Below are 20903 nucleotides of genomic sequence, written 5' to 3'. Positions count from 1 at the left end.
GGGTTTTTTCAAGCCCTGCTTTCAATTTTTTCCCCATATCGCAATAGCCGGGAATGTGTGAATTTCACAGTTGTGGCAACATGTGAAAGATTTCTTGTGAAATTTACTTGCAGATGTTGCTGAGCCAGGAGCTCATTTGCATCCCATAGATAAATGTCACAAAAATGGGTACTCATCTGTGAACATTTGCTGGGATTAGTATATAAGGCCTTCAGTGAGAGGATGATTGATTGTGCCCCAAATCTTTCTGTTCCCTGGGTCATTATGTGTCACTCTAAGAGGAAAGTGATGAGTTTGCAGCTATGGGGATGATTCAATCAGGTTTTGATCGAATCAGGCCCTCTATGCCAATTAAAGACTACAGTACAAATGATAAAATGTCTTTTGAACAAATGTGACTGTACTGCAGATGAATAATGAAAAATGACTGCATTCCTCAAACTTTTCTGAAAAATAGGCTCATGAATTTAAGAATACTAATAACTAATGGTTCCAATAGTTTGTCCTTACATAAAAATACTTTATTAGGGTGAATTTTTACTATTTTGGAATTGTCTCATGCCATTTTAGTAGTAGTTACATTAGATATCCCCCTGCCCCAGAGAGCTTACTATCTAATGTCGTGTTTAGGCAACAGAGAATTAGGTGAGTTGGCCAAAGTCACAAGCACTATCAGCAGGACTTGAGTCCTCAGTTGCCTGGTTCTCTGCCTACTGCTTTAACCACTAGGCTACTCCAACACATTTGGCACTTGTACCAGAGGTTCTCAACCCAGTCTTTGAGATATATCCATCTATCCATCCATTACGTTTAAAGAGCATAAGAATTGTCATAGTGGGTCAGACCAAAGGTCTATCTAGTCCTGTATCCTGTTTCCAACAGTAGCTAATCCAGAACACATGTACCTGGCAGAATCCAAAAATGTAGCAAGATTCCATACTTCATACCTAGAAGAATAGGCAATACCCTTCCTCAGGTCTACCTTCATAATAATTTATGGATTTTACCTCCAGGCATGTGTCCACACCTTTTCTAATTGGAGCCACACGAAGAGGCCAATTCTCTAAATGGTGCAAGAAGTTAGGTGCAGAGAACTGGGTGCAAGGCTAGCATTCTATAAGGCCAAGTTGTGCACTAAATCTGTTATAGAATACTAGCACAAGTCCATAGTTATGCACCAAAGTTTAGGCATGACCACTTATGCCGTACATGGCTGGCGTATATAGTGGTGCCTAACTGTGGCAGTTAGGTGTGTAAATGCAACTATTCTATAAAGCAGTGTTTCCCAAGTCCAGTCCTGGAGTACCCCTTGCCAGTCAGGTTTTCAGAATATCCACAATGAATATGCATGAACTAGATTTGCATACACTGCCTTCATTATATGCAAATCTCTTTCATGCATATTCATTGTGGATATCCTGAAAACCTGACTGGCAAGGGGTACTCCAGGACTGGACTTGTAGTATCCTGCTTTATAGAATACTTGGGAAAAACCCCTACTTCACCCATGCCACTCCCATGTTAACACTCCCTTTGCATGAATGACCAAGAGACGCTAGGTGCGCTGTTTATAGAAGAAGGGTCTGTTATGTTTGCTACTGCAAACTAGCGCCAATTAGTGCTTGTTAACACTAATTGTTGGTAGTTGTCACCAATTATGTGCCAAGCTACTGCCAATTAGCTAATTAAAAGGTCCTTTTACAAAGGTGTGCTAATGGATTTATCGTGCGCCAGTGATTAGCATGTGCTGAATGATAAGAAGTCCTATATTCCTATGGGTGTCTTTTCATTTAACGTGTGCTAATTCTGTTAGCGTATCTTAGTAAAACGACTCCTAAGTTACTCAAGTAACTGGCCCTGTTCTATAATGAAGCGCCCAATTACCTCCAAATAATGTCCAAACTGTGACACATAAGTGCTTTTACCATATCCTGTGGCAATTAGTTCTATAGCTTAACTAGGCATTGAGGGGTCCTTTTACAAAGGCGCACTAGCGTTTAAATATGTGTGCGCTAAATGCTAGAGATGCCTATATATTCCTATGAATAATCAAATTGTAAAGACCACAACTAATATCTTGTGTGGGGACTTAATGTATTATGATATTAATTCCAGTGTCCCAAACACTTATTTTAATCCTTCCTCATCCAGAACAGATCATAAATAGTTGCAGCAATATCATCAACATTTAGTGTATTAAAGCTGATTTTAGGTGTTCATTAAAGCATACAGACATTTTTTTAGGGATCTTCAGAATATCCTGCAGCACACACCATTTGAAATCTTCATTTCTTTGTATTCATGGTGTGGCGCAAATCCTCATTGATCCACTATTTTTTATATTTTTTTCAAAATGCTTTTGCAAAATACTTTCTATTATCTTCAAAATAAATTTAGAGTAGCAAAACAACAGTTACTTAAGTAAAAGCTATAATTCTATGCATGTTGTATCACTTAACTGGCAGCAATTATTCACCAGAGGAGAACCTCCACCAACGTGGCCAGGTTTCAATTTCTTCTTCAGGGAAGAGGTTCACTGGGGAAAGAGTAGAATCAACAGCAAGAAATTATAACTCTGAGTAATATCCCTTAACTTCCATGCATAATAATCAAGAAATGCTCACCGATCCAAAGCACACAATACTCATTCATTGGGAAGAGAAAATGGCCGTGGCATCTGAGTGCAGTTTCAATTTTAAATAGCTTACAGCTGACTGCTAAACCGCTCGTTTTGGTTGGATCAAGTCACCGCAAATTCCACCAATCAGATCAGTGACCACCAATCAATCTCGGAATTCAGACCCGAGGGATGAAATGTTTGAAATTGAAAAATCCAGCGTTGTTCCTTATGATTTAATAGCTGTCCAACATTCCCACTCTCCCATCCTAGTTGGACACTATCCAAAATCCTCCATCTAATCTCACTAAGTTGATGATGGAAATCCAACCAGTGCTGAACTACTGGAGCTGTCAGTATCTGATTTTTGATCCTGGATTTGTGTTCATTAAGACGAGCCTTGACAGGACGGCTAGATTGTCCTAAATAGATTAGCTGGCACAGGCATATGATAGCATATACTACATTACTGGTCATGCAGTTGGAAAAAGAGCGAGCATAGATCATGTGGGAAGTCACATGATGTTTCCATGCTGACCATTTAATGGTCAATTCATATCATTGGCATGTACCACATTTGAAGTGCCCTAAGATATCCGGGCAGCACACCTTTGTAAAAGGACCCTGAATGAAATAAAAGATTTCCTCCTCTTTGTTTAAAATGTATATCTATGTAGCTTCATGGCATGTCCCCTACCCTTTGTACTTTTTGAAAGAGTAAACAATCAGTTTATATTTCTCCATTCCACTCAGAATATTGCATCTCCCCTCAGCAGGGGCGTATCTGAAAGTCGGCGGTAGCGGGGGCCGAAGCCAGAGTGAGGGGGCACATTATAGCCCCCCCCCCAGCCGCCGCCATTTCCGACCCCCCCCTGCCACCGTGTGTACCTTTGCTGGTGGGGGACCCCAACCCCCACCAACCGAGGTCCGCTTCCTCCTGCCACTGCGAGGTTTTTTAAGTTCTTCATCGGGATTCGTCCTCCGTCACTCTGTGCTGCTGTTCAAAGAAGCTGCTAGCTGAATGCAGTTTCGGACTGAGTCTGACGTCGCTGCTGCACGTTGTACGTGCAGGACGTCAGACTCATGTACAACGTGCAGCAGCTACGTCAGACTCAGTCCGAAAACTGCATTCAGCTAGCAGCTTCTTTGAACAGCAGCACAGAGTGACGGAGGATGAATCCCGATGAACTTAAAAAACCTCGCAGCGGCAGGAGGAAGCGGACCTCGGCTGGTGGGGGTTGGGGTCCCCCGCCAGCAAAGGTACCCACGGCGGCAGTAGGGGGGTCCAGGGCGAAATCTGTGGGGGCCCAGGCCCCTGTGGCCCCACGCAGATACGCCCCTGCCCCTCAGTGAAGTCACGACATGGCAAATCTTTCCCATGCATATTCTTTGTGGCTATCCTGAAAAGCCTGACTGGCTCTGTACCAATATCTAATTTGAGTTGCAACTTTAAACTGGTCAACTCAGTGAATTCCATTGTTCTAGGATTAGGTGAGAGATACTCAGTCTATAGCTCTGCCCCAGCACTGACATGAGTCACAGAATCATATTACTAAGCTATGGTAAGAACTAACGCGTGCTTACTGAAGCTTAAAATACCTTACCACAAGGCATGCTCAGGCATCCTGCTGTAATTTTGGCTTCTGCATGCTCTTCCCATGCACTAAAAAAGATTTTATTTTTTAGTGCTGGGGCGGATCGGGGAGGAGAGTAGGTATGTACTGCGCTAATTGGTTAGTGCAGCTGCATCGCCGCATGCTGATTAGTGTGTGGTTAGTGTGTTACAAAATAGGTGATGGTAGGGCTTCATGCACTAATGGTCATGTGCTAATGGGAAAATTAGCACATGGCCATTAATTAAAAAAAAAAGAAAAGAAAACGTGGCCATTTTACCCATGCGGAAAAATGACCTTAGCATTTGGGAATGATAAGTAAGGCCACTTTTTACTGCAGTTTGGCAAAAGGGCCCCTATAGTTTTAACCATAAAGCAAAAATAGCTGCCATTTTGTCTTTAGTTAGTGTTTTATAGTGTTTTTCTCATATGTCTGTATAGTATATTGTTGATATCAGCTATAGATTGTTATTACCCTAAAGGGTCACTCCCCCCAAGATCAAGGGGGGGGGGGCTGATTCTTCCAGGTGGTAAAATAACCCTGGCTAAAGCTGTTTGCCACAAGTCACATTATGGAATTTACATAGTAATGAGCTGCTTTACATACATTTGCATGTTTTGCATCTCATTACCATGGAACCCTCACCCCAGTGATTTAAATATTGTGTCATTGGTGCAAGACAAAATGCATTGATGCCCTTTAAGTAATGTTAAGGAGCAAATCTCTCATTTTGACAGTGCCTCCCCTTTATTAATCAAACCACACTGGCTTCCCATCAAAGCGAGAATCACCTTCAAATTATGTACCTTTATCTTTCAAATCCTAAATGGCACAACTCCAGACTATATGGTGCCATTAATAAACTTACATCAAAGAAACGCTAAATATGAGGCAAGAAACTATCTCAGACTACACCTCCCAAATTGCAAAAACGTGATCTACGAAACTGTCCACTCTGCAGACTTTACTTACCTAGGAACCAAATGGTGGATCTCCTTACCACCCAAAATAAGAAATATACAGGAATATACTAGATTCTGCAAAATCCTCAAATTGTTCCTATTCAAACAAAGAACAACCATATCTCAAACAACTAATTATTACCTGAATTGGTTATTACTCTATTTACCATTAACTTTATCTTTGCTTCATGTATAATTTCTCATTCGTAATAGATTTTCTTAAATCTTAAACATCCATAGTTATCTCAATATGTTTATGATACTGTATTGCAAAATTGGATTCTTACAACAAATTGCTTTCTTATGCATTATTGTTTGTTATGCATCCTATACTGTTTATTGTAAGCCACATTGAACTCAAACTTGTTTGGGATAATGTGGGATATAAATATCAGAAATAGATAAATAAATAATGTGACTTAAAGCCCTAACACAGCTTGATAACCTTTTCCCTTAAAACCTCGATGCAGCTTGATAACTTCCTCCCTAAATATTTAGCAAAATAACTCAAAGAGGAGCACTTGCTAACAGCATGCATTATCTTCTGCAGGACCCATTTAATTTATATGAGCCCTGTGACAGACAGTGAGTGCTAACAGCTAGTAAATGACTCCCCCCCCCCAATATGACATGTCTTTACAAATTATTCACATCAGTAAAATTGCAATTAATCGCGAGTTGTGGGCCTCTGCCTTTGCTGTCCTGGGCCGAGGCTCTTGCAAACTGCAGTAATTTGGAATTGGGGATTATATCTCTGTGCATTAAGTAGTGGAATTTGGCATAGCAATTTCAGCTATCAATAAAATGGTGATGGCAAAATGTAAGTTGTCAATGAAAATCTGGAAGACTGAACAAAATATTTTCACTAATTGACAACCCTGGAGGGATATCTCTATAAAAAGGAAAATTTGAGAAATACAAGGGTTTTTTTTAAACCTCCTAATCTGGGAACGTATGAGTGAAAGAATCAGTTGGTTTAGTTAACCAGAAAGCAGAAGACATATCACTTGCCTCCCTGTTTACTAAGCCTCAAGCAAATGCTGACACAGCCCATTCACTTTGAATGGGCTGTGTAGGCATTGCTGCTTGGCTTAGTAAACAGAAGGGTTGATTTTTAGAAAAACTATATGGCACTATTACTATCTTTTACTAAAATGGGGTAAGCGCTGACACATGCTTAATAAGGGAAAAAAGGCTTACTGCAAAATGCTGTAATTTTTTTTGTCTGTGTGCGCTAATTGCACACTATTTATCTTAAAACACATTTTTTTTCAGGATGGGGCATGTCGTGGGCGGGGAATGGGAGTGTAGGTGTTATCCAGTTAGTGTGTTTGCATTATCACACACTAATTGGGTAATACTGATTTAGCACGGGAATACTTAGTGCCTCCTAAACAGGAGGCGGTAAGTGCTCCCACATTAATATTTTTGGAGGCCTCACACACAGTAATGGAACAATTTTTGTGGGATCTGCAAAATAAAAAAAGTCTTATTGTAGGAATGCACTAGTAATAGGCTTGGTGTGTGGGAAAGTCCTATGTTAAAATATGCTAAACCCATTTCTTAGTACATCGTAATAAAAGGATCTAAGAGTTAAGTCACTCTGTGGCCTGTTTGTGAATTCTGTTATTTCAAAAGAGCTACTGGTAGAATACTGTAAAATCAACTGAGAGCAGTCTATTGGAAATGAAAAGAGCACCCATTATGCTTTGAATCTGTATCTCTATAGTACATACCATACGGAGTTTTGGTGAGAGCATAGTTGCATCTTGAATTGTAGTAAAGCCATATAAAAGCAAATAAGGTCCCCAACAAATAATCAGAGCTTCACTGGCAAACCTGGATTAAACTGAGAAAGCAAGCAAGCTTATTGGTTAAGATACATTCTATTTTACATCCATGTGCTGCATTAATTACAGGCTGATTTATGGATGGGTCTGAAACGATCTGAAATGTCTTATATTATGTTTACTCTGACAAGCTGAGGCATTCTTTGAGCAGTCAAAGTACTACATATTTTGAGAGAAGTTGGACAAAGAAGACATGTCATATAGCAATGGCATCATCATCAGCTTTTTTTTTTTTTAGGTGTTTGAGCCAAAAGGAAAATATTTAACACATTACACCTCCCACCTCACATCTAACCTCATAGTGGTAATAGTCTAGACTACTGTCTGTTGCCCTCTGGCCCACACTGTGTAAACACATCAGCTGACCCTTAGAACATCTGCTGTCCTTTAACTGACCCTTGTATTTTGCACAGGCTCTATGTTATTTATGTTGTTTTGTTCAGATGATGGCGCATACGTGTGATCACTATATGTTCACTGAGGGTAAAACCTATAAAAGGAATTAAGCAAAGCATGCTTGTCTGGGTCATTGCTGGCTGACTCAAACAGGAAGGATGTGAATCAGGAACAAACATCATTATTTAACTAGGCTGCAAAGTTTCAGAAGTTGAAGTCTCATCTCGGGGGCTGAAGAGTTGTCTGTGAATTCCTGTAACATCACTCGACTTTGTGCTGTCTCTCTCTCTCTCCATTTTTGGGCATTGTTCCAAGCAAAGACAAACCTATATCATGCAGTTTGTACTAGGCCTGTGTTACAATTCCATATCTATTCTCAATAGAGAGACCCCTATGGTCCTACTGAGGGAATTCTGTGTGCTCATTTTTGAAAGAGAATGACGCCCATCTTTCGACACAAATCAGAAGATGGGCGTCCTTCTCACAGGGTCACCTGAATTGATATGATCAAAAGCTGATTTTGTACATCCCCAACTGCTTTCTGTCACAGGGACAGCCAAAGTTCCTGGGGGCATGTCAGAGGTGTAGCGAAGGCGGGACTTGGGAGTGCCTAACACATGGATGTCCTTAACCCATAATGGAAAAAAAAGGGCGTCCCTGACGAGCACTTGGACGACTTTACCTGGTTCTGTTTTTCTTATGACCAAGGCACAAAAAGGTGCCCGAACTGACCAGATGACCACCAGAGAGAATTGGGGATGACCTCCCCTTACTGCCCCAGTGGTCACTAACCCCCTCCCACACTCAAAAAAATCTTTAGAAATATTTTGTGCCAGCCTCTATGCCAGCCTCAGATGTCATACTCAGGTCCATCACAGCAATAAGCAGGTCCCTGGAACAGTTTTAGTGGGTGCAGTGCACGTCAGGCAGACGGACCCAGGCCCATCCCCCCCACCTGTTACACTTGTGGTGGTAAATGTGAGCCCTCCAAAACCCACCACAAACCCACTGTATCCATATCTAGGTGCTCCCCTTCACCCGTAAGGGCTATGGTAGTGGTGTACAGTGCTGGGTAGTGGGTTTGGGGGGGGGGTTGGGGGGCTCAGCACACAAGGTAAGGGAGCTATGTACCTGGGAACATTTTCTGAAGTCCATTGCAGTGCCCTCTAGGGTGCCCGGTTGGTGTCCTGGCATGTCAGGGGGACCAGTGCACTACAAATGCTGGCTCCTTCCATGACCAAAGGGCTTGCATTTGGTTATTTCTGAGATGGGTGTCCTTGGTTTCCATTATTGCTGAAAATCAGAAATGACCAAGTCTAGGGACGATCATCTCTAAGGACGACCTGATTTTCAGAATTTGGGTATCCCCGACCGTATTATCGAAACGAAAGATGGACGTCCATCTTGTTTCGATAATATGGGTTTCCTCCCCCCTCCATTGGGACATTTTGCGAGGACGTCCTCAGCAAAACTTGGGCATCCCTTTCGATTATGCCCCTCTCTATGTCATAATGAGGAGGTTTCCAGAGAAGGGAGGTTTCTAATATGGGCCTTGATACTCAGTCCTTGACCACATAAGATAACCATTTAAATGGCAGTCCTATCTTTAATTGGTTCAGCTTATGTAGTCAAGGTCTGAATATTGCTCTTAACTGCATAAGCTTTAGTAGCCAAACTAAAACTGGATATTTAATGCCAGTGCATGGACATGGCCTGACATTGAATATCCAGGAATACAGCTGGTGGCGGATATAAAAATGTTGACTACCGCCAGCTGAATATTGGCCAGAATGCATTTTATTAGAAGAGCCCCTTATTTCTTCAAGAGTTTTCTAAGTGTTGTAATACTGTTTTTCTCCTCTGGATTTCTGTATTATCAAATCTCTGTGTGTCTCTTCTCTCTGTTAGCCTGGTCAGTATCTACTTTAACAGCACTGTGGCACTGCAATGCCAGGAGGAAAATCTCCAGATTTATCTGTACTTACTGTTCAACCCAGCTTCTATTACCTTATTTTTCTATACAATGCTGAACAACTAGTGTGACTTGCCTTGGAAAGCTTTGAAAATGTATTCATCGACCATCAAAGCAAATGTGACATTTCAAGCAGTTCTGACCTTGACAGTCAAAGAACTTCACATGGCATTGTATGTGCCTTAGAGACCAAGCTACAAAATCATAACATTATATTGAAAGAACACCCATGCATCAAAACATCATCTCTGAAGAGAATATGCTCTTTGTCTTCATTCAACAAAAAGTCAGGGTTAATATGTGGAGCATCAGCAAGCTAGGTCTGTACAATGGACTTAGAAAATGAACACTTTTCAAGTTTCTCTAATAGCAGCTTTCTTTAGGAGGTTTGTTCTTACCTTGAACTGCCCATTTTTCTTGAACTTTAATGCCATGGATTGGTAGGCAGTTACCATGATAAAGAGAGGGATTAGGAATTCAAAAGAGGCCAAAAGAAAAAGGTAGGAGATGAAATTTCTGCAGAAGGGAAATGTATATTGTTAATATTTTTTAAATCATTTCTACTAGGCTATAACAGCTGAAAAAACATGGATATTCATCAGTTAAGATGCTTTATGATTGCCACATGTCCATCCTAATCGTGCATTTAGGGGGGGTAGTTATTAAGGTGCATTATGGCCCTAATGTGCAATATTTCCCCCTTAAAAAGTATTGACACCAACATGTTATATTACCTTAAAACACATTAAACTATGGTACCACAGGTTACATAGTAATGAGATGCAGAGTGCTGCTGAGGAAGGGAGGAGTCAAGATGGCGGCTCGAGCTTGAGGTTCTGTGGAGGCTAACGCTGTGCTCTGTTCAATTATTACCTTCTTCCAATATGCCGCATACAAAGCAAAAAGGTGCAGTGAAGGGTGTCTTACCGTCGGCCCAATCACTCCCTCCGGGCCAGCGAACGCTCCTACAGTTTGCCACGAGCACCCCTGTGGATACTGGCATGAGGAAACCCGCTGTTGGATCCGCCGAAGGAGCAGCGTTTCCACTAGGGTCGGAGACATCATTATCCCCGCCAGAGCTTAATCCGCCGCTTTGCCCTGCAGCCCTTCAGATGAGCGATGAGGACTCGATGGGACTGGAAGTTGGTAACCAAAGGGCCTCAGACGGTAGAATTCTTCCCCAGGACGCAGATGGTTCGAACATAGAGCTTCAAGCTCCCCAAGTGGTGACTCTACACTCTATTTGGGCAGCAATTCAACAACTAACAACTACGGTCACAAAAACTTCTCGAGATACAGCATTGCTGGTAAATAAGCTTGATTCTTTAACATTAACCTTAGAAACTGTTAAGACTGAACAATTTGCTCAAAAAACTGAAATAACATCGCTAAAATCTGTCACGGATGCTTTGATAAAAAACAAAATGAAAACTTCTTTAAAATTGGAACATTTAGAGAACTATAATAGAAGACTAAATTTGAGGTTACTGAATTTTCCTTTTCAAATTGGAGTTACTCCAGTGGATTTCCTTAAAAAATACTTAATGGAAGTTTTGGCTTACCCTCAATCAGCAATACCACCTATTAACAGAGTTTACTATTTGCCAGATAAAATCTCCAACGCGAATCCATGTGATAATAATCAAGGTCCAGAAATAAATTTGAAAGACTTATCAGCATTTCTGGAAGAATCTATTTCAGAGATAACTTGTCGAAGGACTTCTTTTGTTGTCGAGCAAGACCTAAATGCATTATTAAGACTCTACTTCAAGAATGCTACTAAACTTTTTCATGGTCAAAAAATCTGGATTTTTCCAGACGTGATAAAAACTACTCAGGATCGTAGGAGAGCGTTTCTAGCTTACAGAGAAGAGGTTAAAACTATGGGTGCTACCTTTTTGCTGGCTTATCCCTGCAAATGCTGTATCAAGTATTTAGGGAATAAATATATATTTTTTGAACCAGACCAGCTAAAAAAGTTTATAGATGCTAAAAAGCTATCCAAGTAAATGTGTAGAAGACATTAAGAAAATGGAAAATTGATGGGGGAATATGAGCCAGGCTATTTACTTTTTGTCTATCTTGTTTTATCTCCTTAATTGCTATATCTCCTCTCCCTCCTTCTGATTGTTGTGGTCTAAGAAAGTACACTATGTTTCATAGTCAATATCTGTTAGGTATATTGAAATACTTATTAGTTTGAGATAATGTTGAATTTTTTCATGGTAATGTTAACCTATGACAATTTTACCGCAGTATTTCCATTTATAAGTCTATCTTGTAAAAATGAAAAATTCAATAAAGAAAAAATGAGATGCAAAGCTTGCAAATGCAAGTAAAAGAGTTCATTATTATTATCTAACCAAGTGTTACAACTTGTGGTGAAAGCTATGTATCCCAGGAGCATCAGGCCACAAAGGAGGCTATTAGGAGGTATCTTAAAGAAGCCATAGCTGACCACTGGTTCTCCTCATGTGGCTCTTACCCAAACACAATCCCCATGGCAAAACTTTCCCTGAACATAATTCCTCCTGAAAGCTTCATCCCTGAGCAGACCTCCTCAAGAGTTTGCCCCTCTTGAGCAGACCCCCCTCCCTGAATCCAAACCACGACCCTGAAGGCCCCCTAGCCTATCTTAAAGAGTCCCTGATGTTTAGTTGGTTGGGGGAAGAAGCAACCTCCTATCTTGCTCCTGTCCCTTGCTGGTACTAGGTTCAAAATGGCTGCCTTGACCTTTAGCGGTTGACTTATGGTACAACCACTAGGGGCCAAGTTTCTATATATGGCTGCTTGGCCCTTACTGGTAGTACCATGAGACTATTGCTCTTGTCCAGCTGACATTAGACCTCTAAAAATCTCTGCAGGGGCCCACAACTTGTACAGCGCTGCGTAACCCTTGTAGCGCTATAGAAATGCTAAGTAGTAGTAGTAGAGGGTGGGGGGGGGGCATTGGGAGGGGGTATCTGCTCTGGGGGAGAAGCTCTTTAGGGGGTTTCTATGGGAGTAAACTCTTCAGGGGGGATTGTTTGGGGGAGGGAGGAAGAACTAGAGGTGTGCAAGGCAGATTTAAGGTGCTGCCCAGGATCACTGGGCTTGCTGCTTAGTGGCTCAATGGTTTGGTTTGATTTGATTTAATCATTTTATATATTGACTTATACTGAAGTGTGAAAGTGGTTTACAATCATCATAATAATAATAATAATAATAATAATACATAAAATGTAAAACAACACTATTAACAATGCAGAGTCAAGCCTATACTAACATCACTAATCTTTCAAGGACATTCACAAAAGTCCTGATGAAGGAAAACACTGCTGAAAAAACTGTGTTTTCACAAGTGTGCAAAAGCCCAAATAAGAAGAAGCAACATGAATCTCATCAGGCAGTGAATTCCACAACGATGGACCAATATAAGAAAACGCTCTCTTCCTGGTAGTTGACAATTTGATCTCATCAAGAGCTGGAAGATGAAGGAGATTCTTCTGTGACCACCAAAGAGGCACATATTTCTTTAGCTTGTGTGAGAGATAAACTGGAAGATCCCAATGGTACAACTTAAATATCAAACACAAAATCTTAAAAACTATATGTGCTGTCAAAGGAAGCCAATGTAGCTGGTGGAAAACAGGTGTAATATGATCATACTTTCTGCTTTCAGTCTGGCCACCGTGTTCTGTACTAGTTGCAATCTCTGCGGTCCAGTTTTACTAAGTCCTTGAAAAAGAGAATTGCAGTAATCAAGCCTACTTGTTACTAAGGAATGAACAACTTTCAACAGAGTTAATACAGGTCCCAATTGTTATTTTCTCTTATCCCAGATAATTTAACTTGGTTTTCTAATACTTTTGGATTTTTTTCATGATTCCACAGATTAGTAAATTAACTGTCTCAAAGCCAGTTAATTTCCTCACGATTCAAGGAAAGTTGAGCCCTTGGACCGTAGCGAGGTTGGCTCCACCTTGTGCAGCACAGGTCCCTTTTGATGGCTACTGACACAGTTGTTTGACAAAGTCCAGGACAGGCAGGCAGGAATGCCGGAGCAAGGCAGGGCAGGAACAGGTTAGCCCGAATACTGGAGCATGTCACACCCCTCACCTGTTTACAGAAGTCTTCCATTAGGGGCAGTTCTATAAGTGGATGCCTCATTTTAGGCACCCAAATCCTGGGTAGTGAAAGCCTATTCTGCAACAGTATCAGGAAACGTAGATTCCATTGTAGAATACTAGCATTACTTGGTCTTACACGTATGAGCCTACACGCATACCAACCAAATACCTAGTGTAACTGTAGGCACCTAAATGTGACAAGGATGCATGTAATTTACAGTATTTGCAAGTTGTGCATGTAATTGGCTGAAAATGAACATATATTTTCTGCTGAAACACAAACCTGGATTTTGGTCCAGTTTCGGCCTCGAATTTGAAACCAAAATTAAGTTGGCACAGGGCTGAGCATCACAAATTGCAGCAGCCCCCAGAGTTGCATGTGCACATACCTGTGCATGTATTAGAATGCTATTGTGCACATTACATTTTTCCATACTGATATTTATAGGCAGAATAGCATTCCAGCACATGTGCAGATGAACACACAACTTTGGGTGCTGATACAATTGTGCTCAGATCTTTGCATGTATGCAGCTCTCATCAGTTCTGCTCTTCTATAACTTCAGTTCTGTCTATTTTTAACCTATGCTTTTTGTAGAACCAAGAAAAAAAGTTGTAGGTCTTCTATGCTGCCAGTAAAGAGAATAAAAGCATGAAATCCCCACTAATATGACCTCAGAAGAACAAGCTAACCTTTTAAGCCTCCTCAGACTTGGCATTAAAGCTCTGACAAAGCTCTCAGCCTTTCAGTCTTTTGAATACTTCTTCGCTTCTGTGCAACACAGCTAATAGCCTCATTACTTTGGATTTAAATATCTATGTGCTGCTGTCTACACAAAGCTCTGAACAGCATTAGCTCATATGCAAATCTCTTATTTACATCTGTACATCCACAGAATTATGCAATCAAGCCATTGTAACCCTATAGAAAGTCTAGCACACCACATTACATTGGTCTCTGAATGAGCACATGAACAGCAGCATAGCACCAGAAGAGAGTGTGCATTTGTCTTTCTGAAAAAATGACAGACTGCATGCATGTGCATATGGGTACCTGAAGAGTGAAGGTGCATGTAGTATGTATCTGACGAACAAGAGTATGTGTGTGCATGGATGAAAAATGACACATGTATATTTGACTGAAGATTGAGAGAGGGCATGTGTGTGTGTGTGTACATGTGTTAGAAAAGCAAGAGGGCATAGGTGTGTGTATCTGAAGAAGAAGACGAAGAAGAAGAAGAAGAAGGAAAGAAGAGAGAGAGAGAGAGAGAGAGAGAGAGAGAGAGAGAGAGAGAGAGAGAGAGAGAGAGAGATTGTGTGTGTGTATTTGTATATAGATAGATAGATGGATATATGTATGAAGAATGACAGTGAGTATGCATGTGCACTGAATCAAACATATAAATGGTGAGTGACCGTACTCACTCGCAAATGCGCAGTAGAGACTTCCCTCTCTGCCCCGCCCCCGCTTCAATATGGGGGCGGGACAGAGAGGGAAATCTCTACTGGCATGCTGCAGACATCGGAACCACTCCCCCCCCAGAGTTGCCGCCGCCCCTCCACCCGGCCCGAGCAGCACTGTAAACTTACATCAGCACGCAGCAGCAGGCACATCAGCAAAGCCGCACATCCATTGCCCTGCCCCCAAACCCCCTTTTTTCCAGATGCAGTGGAGAAATGGTCTGGCGCGTGTCCAATACATCCTTCCACACTACCGCAGGTCACATTTTAGTGCACCTTTGTAAAAGGGCCCCTAAATCAGATAAAGGTGAATACTGAGAAGAAATAGATAACTGCTTCAATAAATTCCCAACTTTATCTTGAAAATTTGCCAGATCCTGTGCTGTAAAAACCAGTGTAGGGCCAGACTGTAATGCTGAGGACAAGTTCTGACTATACAATGAATTAACTATTTGAAATAATTGTTTCGTATTAGAACTTGCTGAAAATATTATGGAATTGTAATATTCATATCTAGCCTGCCTAATCTTAACTTTGTAGTTACCTACCAATCTCCTCTACTCAGTCCTGATCACCAGTTTTTGAGTTTTTACCCACCTTTGTTCTAAACGTCAACAAGCTTGTTTCAAATCTAATCAATCTGAATTATATCAAGGAGGATTAACCAGTGAAAAGCAAGTTTCTCAGCTATCGGTGCAATATGAGCCAATGTTGTTCTTACTAAACTGTCCCAATTATCAAATGTTATAGGACCTTCTAATCCTCCCTCCAAGTTTGGAATAATTAAATTCCAAAAACAATTAGAGTCTATTTTTCCTCTAGTCATAAAATGTTTCCTAGCTTTAGCCATATATTTCACACAGTTAATACCTTTCCAATTTAATGAAAATTCCAATAAAAAATGATCATACCAAATTTTAAGAGTCCAACAAGGATTTCTTATGGTAATTAAGCTAGAATTGTCACCCATAAAAGCCAAAAGGTCAAGTTGATGACCTTTAACATGTGATTGTAATGCATTATCAAATTCTACATCGCTAAAAAACCCATAAAATCTTGTACTCTACTATCGTGCTGAGATTTCAAAGGTAGATTAACATCCCCCAGTACCAAACAGAAATCATAAAAATTCATAAAGAGAATCCCTGATGGTAAACCAGGCACCTGGGGTCTCATAAATTAGAATAGTACTTAATTTCTGTTGTAAGTAGGTATCTAGTACTTCACAGGCCATTATTTCTAATCCAGGTGTCTGAAGAGAATCCACCAAGGACACTCTGAAAAAAGATTTATATAAGAGTGCTAGACCTCCACCTATGTTATCTAAATGAGGTCTACAGACTAACTTATATTATAAAGAACATAAGTCCAACACTAATGGGTCATTTTCTACTCTAAGTCATGTTTCCACCAAAAACACCAATCCAGGTTGAGAAGCATTCAGCCAATCCTTAATTACCTCAGCCTTATTACAGACAGATCTGGCATTAATATAGCAGTATGGAATAAGTGTCTGTGGTGTTAACTCAGATTATAATAAATAAAAGTTAGATCACATAATCGGTCTTGTTAAATATCCAGTAATCAATTGTTGATTTATTCCTCCCTGAACGACCAAAAGAATATCCAATTAATGACCTGTTTAATGCACACTGTCAGAATTTCCCAATTGTAAACCATAAAAAAACGTATTAGATTCCAAATGCAAGTTAAAAAAAAACCCCTAACCAATAGAAAACTGCAATTGAACTCAATAGCTGCTGCTCCCTATAACAGAAAAATATCCAAAATTATTTTTTTAAACATGCTGTGAATAATAAAATTTTAATCCCCAATGAAGCTGTGTGTTTTGGGATTTGCAACTGTAGATTATCATTGTACTAAACTGCTACCTCCTTCTCCTCACTTGTTTTTTCTTGGGCAATGGTCAATCCATCAACCACATGGGCAGCTCTCTACCAATATTGGTCTTTCCTTAGATGTTAAACATGTCTCTGCCAAGGAAATCAATTTAGCCTAAGTATCTAAAATCAAATCACATATCAAATGTGCCTTATTTTTTAGAGATCTAGGCCATTATTTAAGAAACATATCCATGTGTAACTAGTGGTATTACATGTGTAAATACCGATTTCAGAAAGCTACTATTTCTACATGGAGATCCATACTATGCAGAGATTTCAGAGGGGTATGATTTGGACATGATTAAACTCTATTCATGTGTACCCCATTTTACAAAGGAACTACAGATGTATGTGGAAAAATTTCCACGCTAGGTTTTACAACAGCTTAAAGGTATGCCCTGGTTTTAAAAAAGTGTTTGGTTCAGCCAGGGCTTTCCACAAGAGATTAAGGGAGTCATTCTTCTTAATCCCATGCAGTTTCTATCTACCCCCAATATGAAACCAAGCTAAAATTGTGGCTTCACTATTTAATTAGTAGCACTTACACATTTATTTTTGTAAAAATGGGACAGTTACATATGGAAGTGGCTCCACGTACATGTAGAACATGCAAAATCCCCACTTCCAAATGTAAGTGCTGACTCCAACATGTGGAAACTGCCAGGTTCGTGCTGTTCATTTTGTCAATATATATATTTGTGAAATGGCAGATATTGTAGAAAAGTCTTTTCTAAAATACTACCGGAATTGAGCACATCCCAAGCTAGATATCTCAATTCCTATGTCTACATTCTACATACCGAAGTACCTGTATATCAAATGTAAACCACAAATACCATATCAGAGGAGTGAAGTCATTCACAAGAAAATTCAAAATATAACTCCACTAATTCTATTGTGTTAAATTCTATTGTTTTCACCTTACCAATTAAATATCATATTCTCAATGGAAAAGGAGGAAAAATGCCTCAGAAGTAGGTGGGTGTTGTTTTATGGTCCATACTTCAATCATTTCAATCACTGGCTTTAAAAAAAACCCTCCAGAGACTTTAATTCAAACTTTTGCACTTTCATTTCATTAGGTTGCTCCTCAACAATACAAAATGATCTACAGACAGGAGCGACTTTAAGCTTGGGAGTGACCTGCTTGCACACCTAATTACATCCTGCTTGTTGACAAAGAAAGCAGAGTTGCTTACTTGTAACAGATTTTATCCGTAGACAGCAGAATTAATTGGGTACATCCTTGTAACTCTGTGAAAGTTGAATTAGTACTTCAGCTATGACAATCAGGAGGCTGCTGTGTATGCTACTCATACTCAGAACTCTCCACACTAATTCTGAACTTTTCTGGTCTGGGACCATTTGATTGTTATCCACTCATGCGGCTGATTTAATCCTGCTATGTACATAAAACATCTGTTATAGGTAATCATTTGGGAGCTGGAAATGTTCCAGCCCTCGAACTCGCAAAATATCCCATTCGCAGCTGATATTTCAGATGATGACTGATATTTTTAAAGGGAAATTCTATGAATTTGAGTAGTTTGATTTTTGTCAGTCCTGTCTACTCTGCCAGCTACTTCCAACAATGATCAAGGGATAAGTACCTTGCTACCTACAAGAGACATTCATTTCACCAATGAGCTTAGCATGAGACAGTAATTAGGCTTTAATTAGCTCTTCCACAGAGTTAGATGCATGGTCTGAATTTCACCCTCTTATCTCTTTTGCACTGACAAAAGTGATGGAGTCCTTAAGGCTGGCTACTTCTATATTCGATTCCATGAAACACCTCCTAGTTTATTACTGTCAATTATAACTGTCAAACAAGCCTGAATACAGGCTGTTTTCTCAGATTTGGAAACAAGTAATTATTTGTTCTATCCTTAAAAAAGGGAATTTTAGCATTTCTTCTTCTGCACATTATCTAACCTCTCTAACATGTTCATTTCTAAGGTACTGGAGAAGACTGATGTGCTAAAGCTTTCTACATTTCTTAAACAATTCTTAGTTTTGCAAATCTCTGAAGACACACCTCTTCAACAAAGCCTATTAAGGACATCCTCACTAACTAACTATTCCCAAACTACCCAGGTGCATCCAAAATACCTCTCACAATACCTACCTAGCTCTTACTTCTAAATTTACCTACCTTAACTTATTATCGACTTTATCTAAGATCATGTAATGACTGCATCATAACAACACTCTGTAAGCCACATTGAGCCTGCAAAAAGGTGGGATAATGTGGGGTACAAATGCAATAATAATAATAATAATAATAATAATAATTTTCAGATAGGTTAAGACACAGAACTGTTTTTGATAGAGATGTTGAATGAAATTAGATTGGACTTAGGTTCTGGTAAACATGTTTTGTTGATCTGCTAGATCTTAGTATGGCTTTTGATTTAGAAGATTGTGGGTTGCTGCTGACAAGTTTACAAGAAGTTGGAGTGGAGTTACAATGCTAACAGTGGTTTAGATCTTATTTAGTTGTATCCCTGGAGTAAAATAAATTCCCATATTTGAGACACCACTTCCCACAACCCTTATAGTTCTCACTCTCCAGGACCCCCTTGAATCTTAAATTACATCTTCTGGACTGATTTTCAAGGTCCTCAATTAAGTCAAGCAAATCTCGCTACCCCTCCGGCTGCTGCTTTTCTGCCTGTACAGCTCACAAATCTCTTTCCAGACCTCTACATGCTCCTCCGTGTGTTCCATCCGATAGCCAATTTCACAGACCTCACTGCGAATTTCAGCAAATGCTACCTCTACATCACTATGAACAGCCTTCATTTTGTCCTTCAGTGCTCTGAACCAATGCATCACATCACTTTTTATAACTTCGCCATGACAGTGCTGGTCCAAAAATCATCATCTTCATACTCACACTGTTCTGGTACCATTCTGGAGTGGCACAAATCCATTTTGCCTGCCTGAGGCCACTGCCGGTCCTCTGTCTGGCGTGAATTTAAATTTTTCAAAACACTTTTTAGTTGACATCGAAAGGTATGATCTTAAGCCACCTAAATGTTGCTAAATACAGTGCAGGGGCCCACGGGGTAGTAGAAAAACAAGTATTTGTTGTCTGACGGAGCTCAGTCTTCAGTTGTCCATGTGATGACATCACTTTCTCATTTAGAGTATAATCATGAGTCTAGTTTCTTGCTCCAAACTGCTTTGATTGTACCATAGAAGGGCGGTGTATCAAATCCCATTACCATTACATTTACACAAATGATATATAGCTATTAATGCAGGGGCAAACTGTGAACCTTCCACAATAAAGAAAACCCAGAGGGTCTGAGATTGTGGCTTTATTAAAAATCCACACAAAAGCCAATGTTTTCTTTATAATACCAATTGTATCTGTATTCTGGAATGGCGTAAGCCATGACGGAAAATTGTAAGCCACATTGAGCCTACAAATAGGTGGGAAAATGTGGGATACAAATGCAACAAATAAATAAATAAATAAATAAATAAATAAATAAATAATGAACTAGTGTAAACATCCACCTAAAGGACGGAACACATATATTGCTGCATGACATTTCTCTTCCTGTTCCACTGACTGTGCATACACAGGAGTCCTTTATCTACATAGATTTTAAAACTAGATCCATCTAGTGACACTTAAAAAGTGCAAAAGTTTGAATTAAAGTCTCTGGAGGTTTTCTTTTTAAAGCCAGTGATTGAAAAAATTGAGGTGAGGAACATAAAACAGCACCCGTCTACTTCTCTGGCTTTTTCCCTCCTTTTCCGTTGAGAATATGATATTTAATTGGTAAGGTGAAAACAATTGATTTGAACTCTCTGAAATTAGTGGAGTTGTATATAAAATGTAAACAGCCATGATTGTAACCACAGAAAGGTGGTATATTAAATTCCATTCCCTTTCCCTATGTAAAATGAGGCTCCATACATTTTAACATTTAAAAATAAACATTTTAAAAGATTTGTATCAATCCTCTGAATCTAACTTTTTTTCAAACTCTCTGTCCACCCC

At 39.9% G+C, this 20903-nt stretch overlaps 1 protein-coding gene across 1 annotated transcript in view; it reads right to left on the bottom strand.

The window, feature by feature from the left end:
- Window positions 1-20903, bottom strand: part of RGR (retinal G protein coupled receptor) — a 48113-nt gene that overhangs the window by 13116 nt on the left and 14094 nt on the right. The window contains 4 exon segments of the mRNA XM_030204982.1: window positions 6930-7018; window positions 7021-7042; window positions 9810-9927; window positions 19566-19753. Coding sequence (XP_030060842.1) covers window positions 6930-7018; window positions 7021-7042; window positions 9810-9927; window positions 19566-19753 — 417 coding nt within the window.

This window comes from Microcaecilia unicolor, chromosome 5, assembly GCF_901765095.1.
Source record: "Microcaecilia unicolor chromosome 5, aMicUni1.1, whole genome shotgun sequence".
NCBI lineage: Eukaryota > Metazoa > Chordata > Amphibia > Gymnophiona > Siphonopidae > Microcaecilia > Microcaecilia unicolor.
The sequence above is the reverse complement of the archived record's forward strand: the minus strand, read 5'-3'. Positions and strand labels throughout refer to the sequence as shown.